Source organism: Camarhynchus parvulus, chromosome 3 (assembly GCF_901933205.1).
Source record: "Camarhynchus parvulus chromosome 3, STF_HiC, whole genome shotgun sequence".
Lineage (NCBI taxonomy): Eukaryota > Metazoa > Chordata > Aves > Passeriformes > Thraupidae > Camarhynchus > Camarhynchus parvulus.
This window is the reverse complement of record NC_044573.1, coordinates 99,175,033-99,181,588: the sequence shown is the minus strand read 5'-3', so window position 1 is coordinate 99,181,588 and position 6,556 is coordinate 99,175,033. Positions and strand designations below refer to the sequence as shown.

Genomic DNA, 6,556 nt, shown 5'->3' with positions numbered 1-6,556 from the left:
TGTATTGCAACATTAAAGTAGCTATAACAACTTCTAAAATAAGGAAAACCCATTTTGTGTCTAAGGGAGATGTGTAAATTTAGAAAACCCCCAAAATCAGAGTCTTTTAGCGTTTCTCTGTGTTGTTGATAATCTTGTTTGCAGGTATAATGGAAAAAAGGTGAAAAATAACTTTTGTAAGAAGACAAAAAAAAGTATGTATTTGTTCAGCAGTTAAACTTTCTGCTGCAGACCAATTTGATGTCAATATATTAATTAACATTTTTACGTAATTTGTCTTATTAGAAATTGAACAAAAACAAGCAAAAAACCAATACACAAATGCCCCCCACCCCCAAAAACCAAAACCCACACCAAAACCTGTTCAAATCCTGTAGCCTCTAAAATAGAAGCCCTGTGTTTCCTTGTTGGTGTGTTTGAATTTCTGTTCAAGTACTGCAACTGTGGGCTGACAGAGGAGGGTTCTGGAAGAGGTCTGACCCTCGAGACCGTTCTGCTGCGTTCTCAGTCACTCTGGAGTCTCTGCTCGGAGTGTGCTTTTCTTGTCCTGCAGAGTCCCTGCTGTGCCGGGCAGACTTCTGCCCCTGTAGCACACGCTGGCTGCTGTTAGCACAGCCCAGTGCTGCACACAGAGGCCAAATCAGCATTGCCCTGTGACCGGGCTGGGAGGAAATAAGCCTTGAATGGATTTTGGAAACAGCCTCGTCATTGTGATTAAAGAAATAGCTGATTTTAATTTGAGTTTCCATCTCCTTTGATAAAAGTTAAAATGGCTGATTATGCAAATGCCTTTTGGAGAAAAAATTAATTAATGGTGACTTGGTTTATGTAAAGGCGATTGCATGCATAGATTGGAAGTTACTGTTCAAATTTTTCTTTTAAGTTAGCAGTAAATAAAGTCAGCTTTTTTAGAGGAAGTAGCTCATATTCTCTCTTCAACAACATGAGGAGTCAGACAGAGCCTCAACTGCCCTAAATCCATTAAAATACATATTTTACAATGAGATACATGTCTGAAACGTGGCACAGGCAGTTACCAGTTGAAAAAGATGCCGTACAGAGGATCAAAAAATGTAGAAAGCCTAATGAAAAGGGACAGCCTGGTTTTACAGTCTGGCAGGAGGATAGCACTGAGATTAGGGGATTGAGCAAAAAGCCGGCGTGCAGAATTGCGGGTTTTTATATAATGGCTTTAGCAAGTATCCTTTAGGACCCGGTGGCAATGTGCAGTGAGGCAAACTTGGCGAGTAATGGCCAATCATTAGGCGGTGATGAGGGAAAAGCGCCGAGTGCGAAGCCGCCGGGAGCCTGTGGAATGCATCGCGCCGGGAGCGCAGCGTGTCTGCCGCTGCTCGCCCACCGAGGCGACACGCCAGAATTGGAGTTGATTCAATGTTTAAGCCCGGGGGGACTTGGACTGCAGCAGGTCACTGGAGTGCAGAGTGCTCAGCTCCCTTTTCCAACAAGATGCCTTATTTCACAAAACTCTTTTTATTAATCTTCTGCTTAGTTCTTCTCGTGGAAAGCAGAAGGCACAGGAGGAGGAGGTGGACGACCCATCCGGATGTGCAGAGGGCAAGGTAAGGGTTACTAAGCCATGTCTGTATCTTTTCCTGCAGCGTTACAAATACATTGCTACAGGCATATTAAAACCTACTCCGTCAATGTCTTCATGTATATTGTGTGTGCAAGCAGCTTTACAGATAATGTTTTTGTAACAGTCTCTGGTAGTATAATCAGTTTTGTGGGTAAGTGGACGATTCTATGGCTAACCTTGATTAACTGTGAGTGAGGCAGATTTTGCAGAGAAGTTGACTGCTTCGGCATGGGTTGTGGTAAAATTATTCTTAGCCATACCTGCAAATTTCTGAGGGAATTCAGAGGAGTTGCAGTTAACAGAGATGGTCAAATGTGCATACTGTTTAATGTTTCAGCACTGTTTCGGGGCAGGTTATTCACCTGCTTGCTGCAATGTCCGTGTTACTTATGTTCACTTGCCCATTATGCTCTGGCAATTTGAGATGGGGATGTTGGTTAGCACACATTGTGGTAATTGATAACAAATTAAATCCTGGAAGTTAGCCAGGGATTGTAAAATTAATTTTTTTTTAAATAAACACATGGAAGCATAAAAAAATTATTTTAAAGTTAAGTGAAAGCACAAGAATGAGTTAAAGGTCTTAGTAAAGTTTATTAGATTTACCGCTGCTGAGATTTGTCTAGAGGTTTACATTAGAAAAGATAATCTTCCAAACCTGCCAGACAGTCCAAAGTATGTTATCCTTTTTTGTGGTTATGTCATCTAGTGGCAGTTATATCTTACAAGACTGTTCATTGTTTGAAGGGCTCACAAATAAAATTGGGTTAATCCATCTTATTGAATGGTTTTACTGTGGCTGTAAACTTCAAAATTCTCATTTATTTTTGTGGACTTTTTGGTTTATCTCAACACTTTTTATAGAGAGTGTTGTTACTCGAATGTTTTGAAAAGAAACATGATAAATTAGAAGCAAAGAAACCATTATATGCTATCAGATTTACACTACTTATTGAAAAAATACAGTGGCATATGCTTTTAGTGACGTAAATGTTAAAAAGCTGAAACAGCCAGGGCCTGATCCTGAAATCCTATAGTCAACTGAAGTTTTACCATTGAAGTTCACAGAATCTCAATTATTGAATGAGATCTTTCATTGAACTCTGAAAATATTCCAATGCCTATATTCTGAGGAATGTGGGGGCTTGAACAGTAGCACTTCCTTGCAAGCCTTTCTGTGTAGTAAAGATCACATATTTTGAAGTAATAAAATAGTGTAAATCCTTCTTTAAATATCAATTTACCCTGAAGTAAAAGTTTCTCTGCTTTAAAAGTTTTGTGCTTTATTTGAACTTGGAGAAAAGTTCTACAGTGCCGATATTTTCATGAGTTGTAACGGAGTGAAAGTTGCACTGCTAAAATTATTTTTATAAATATACTACAAAGAGTAACAATACTATTTTGTATTCTGTGGTGTAATGATTTAAATGAACAATTTTCTCTCTAGGTAGGATCTGAGGACTATATAGACACACATACATATGATTCTTATGCAGTGTAGTTATTAAAAATTTTATAAAATCTTTTTAGGGATTTTCAAATGAGAATGACATTTTAAATACAGAGAATGATGCAATGTTACAACAAAAAGAAGTGTATGGAGCAGTGTTGTTACTATTTTAATTTTCCTATTCAATTATATTTCAATTTTTATATTTCAATATTCAATTGTATTTATTTTAAATTTCATATTCATTATCAATTAAGTAGATAAAATTTAGTTGTCTCTAAAACAACAATGAATAGTGGACTATTCTAGTAAAAGGAAACTAAAACTAGTTCCTAGGCTGGTTTCCTAATCATGTAAGAGAAATTGAAAGAATGATCTTTTAAATAATTCCATCACATTTTCTGCTTAGTATTTCTCTTGCTGACTTATCATAAGAAACAGTAAATTTTACAGTAAACTTTCCTTATTAAAGAAAATTTATTCCTATATTGGGGAATCTACAGCTGGTAAGTTTGATATTTTGTGTCCACTAAGGTGATAAATCAGTCCGATCTAAAGATCTTTATATGGACTTCAAGAAAATCGCTTGGGTTGTGCAGGTGCAGAACTCCAGTGCTGCAGTTTCTTGCTCGGACATTGCACAGGGGTTCCTGGGTGCAGAGGTCCTTCCCTCGGAGCTCTGGGCACTTGGGGTGGCTGGTCCTGAGCGCTCTGGGACAGCTCTCTGCCACCATGCTGTGGAGAAGTTGTTGAGCCTGTGCCTAAGTGGGGAAGGAACAGAAAGTCAGGTTAGGAAGCCAAATTAAGAATTGCCAGGTTAAGTTGCCTGTGCATCCTTAATTACTCTTGGTTGTTTGTGTTCATACATTGTAACACATTATTTTTTTCCATGTCCGCTGCCTCGCTCAGCACGCTGAATGGATAATCCTTGCTTGATTAGAAACTGCCCTGCATTTAATTTTCTCTTACTCTTGCATCCCCCCCTCACTGATAACACATCTCTGCTCCTACAGATTGAGATATAACATAAAGAAACAACTGCCTGGGTGCATCACTGCCCTGACTGTTGCCCGAGACTGCCTCATGTTATGCTCTGGAGAGCCCAGGCTTTGTGTAGGAAATTGGGGTGTGCTCATTGAGTAGCAGCTCCGGCCTTCATACTTTGATAGTAGTTTTTCACAATTTCCATGGTGTACAGTCCCTGCCACTTAGATTGAGAAACTGAAGGACATCAGTGATACTTGTTTCTATGAAGCTGAGTGTTTCTTGCTGATGTGCAAGACGTACAAATAGTGCATGAAACCAAGGGCTCTAGAACTGTAAGAGCATTGTTGGTTAAAAATTTTGCATTTCCTTTTGTTTGGAGAATTCAAGTGAAAAATGAATTGCGAAGTACAACATTTTGTTGGAGTCACCTGTGACTGCTGGCAGGGCACGTTTGCCCCAGCCTTACCTGCACACCAAAGAATAAATTTACACAGAGGAAGAACAGCCTGGTGCTGAAGGAAACTGTAAATATGGAAAGCTGCAGGTGTGTGTGTCAGATGGTCTGTGTTGCTAGGCTGATATCTCCAGGGAGCTGTGTACACAGTTTGAGCTTGTGCTGCCAGGGCTGGTCAGACTTGCTGAGGGTAGAACTGGCTGTACAGTGTATGTAGCTGCGCTTGCATCTTCCTCAGAGCATCAGCCTTATCCCAAGTGCCAAGCAAGTGCTGCTGGAACGTCCAGCACTGAGTTTTTGAAACAGTTTTGGGTACTCTTCAGTAGCTCAGCAGTGGCTGCCTCTACGAAATGGTAAACAAATGCTGGCAATCCTGCTAGATTATCCAGCTGGACAGAATTTCCAAAAGACAAAAAGAAACAAAAGACAAAAATTAGAGGTTTTGTTAATAGTTAGTGCTCTATAAAAATTGCTGGTAATGCTTTCGGTAATGCTTATTGCTCTGCATAAATTGAGAACTCAGGAGCCATTTACCATCTCTGTTGTGCCAGTGAATGCCATGTTTCCAGTGACCCATGCCCACCCTACTCTGAGTCTGCCTGTTCCTCTCTCCTACCAGCCATGTGAAGCCTCGTGCTTCAACAGCAGAAAAACTGCCTTTGATACAGAAGTGGCTTTGGCCTGTTCTTAGCTAAAGACTTCCTGCCAAGGTTTTTGGAAGTGATCAGTCCTCTGGAGAATCTCATTAGAGATGCCATTGTCAGGGCATGCTACATGCCAGCCTTAGGCTGGGACCCAGAAGCAGAAGGCAATCACCAGGACACGGCAGCACAAGGCTCAGCACACAAACTTTTTCCAAACATCATTCCACTGGAGCAAGCAGTCTGGTGATCCCTGCTGAAACTGCTGCTGCTGGCAGTGACTTCCCTCTGTTGCCTTGTGGAGCTGTGTTTTTCCCTGTTTTTCAATGGATACTGCAGACACATCCTCCAGCCTGTGGTACTTCCCAGCCCTCACAGATCCTATTTGCTCTATTGGCAGTCTCTCAAAAATTTGGAGTTTGTTGGTGCTGCAGTGATTAAAATGTGATAGCCATTCTTTACAGGTGTGTGGCTGGCCTGGGGCTCAATCCAGGGCACTGCTGAACCTCTGGTGCAGGGTTTCATGTCTACTGAAGCTTTTTTCCCAACACTGCAGCATCAGCCATGGCCAAAGAACAATGTGAAACAAAAGCAGGGAGAGAATGTGTATGATAGCAGTGATTGTGCCCACCCTTTGAGTTTGTTTCCATCCTTTTTCCAGAGTCAGATTTAGTTTTTCCAGAAATCTGGCAAGGAAAGTCACTTTCCTTTCCTTCCTGCTCCCAGCATAGACCCACAGATGAGCAAGTGTGAAGCGTGTTACGTCCAGAGGTATGGGAACAGAGTCTGTCTTTCCTGAGACTCTGGAAGCAATAGAGACTGCTGTGGCCACCCAACCCAAGGCAGACCTATCTTGTGGAGATGCCAGGCCTTCCTGGGCAGCTGGGGCTCCTAAAGCACTTGAACTGGTGGCCCTGACAGGCACTGGAAAGAGACTTCACCTAAATCGAGGATCTTGATGTTCCCCGTTTGTCAGAAATTTCTCAACCATATCTGATCCCATATGATCCATGCATAATAAGATTAAAGATGCACTCATAACACAGTGGTGAAAATATATTTGGAATTCTCATCTAGGAGTGAGCTAATCATTATGACAGTTATAAACTGTTCTCGTATCTTCTCTTTTTAGTTCAGCTTCTAGGGCTTTGTGTTGCAGCAGTCACATGCTTTGGTGGTTAGAAAAACAGGAGGCCTTGTACCTTCCTAGGTGCTGGGTTTACACAGTGTGCATCTCCTGCAGCTAGCTGTGGCTGCTACAAAAAATAAATGATGCCTTCACCTAATGCATTTTGGGTTTTTTTTTTTCCCCAGAGAATATGCTGAAGAGTTGTAAGATTTTCACTGAAACTGTAGAAGTACTTCTCTGCATCCCAATATGTAACTGGAACCAAGGCCCCATGGCCATGAGTTACCATCTTGTGACC

At 41.2% G+C, this 6,556-nt stretch overlaps 1 protein-coding gene across 1 annotated transcript in view; it reads left to right on the top strand.

Annotated features, from left to right (window-relative positions):
* Positions 1-1,361: 1,361 nt before the first annotated feature.
* LOC115902213 (gamma-aminobutyric acid receptor subunit rho-2) overlaps positions 1,362-6,556 on the top strand; it is a 30,904-nt gene continuing 25,709 nt past the window's right edge. The window contains exon 1 of the mRNA XM_030945561.1: positions 1,362-1,580. Within this exon, the coding sequence (XP_030801421.1) occupies positions 1,393-1,580 (188 nt within the window). The 5' untranslated portion in view covers positions 1,362-1,392. The remainder of the gene's footprint in view (positions 1,581-6,556) is intronic.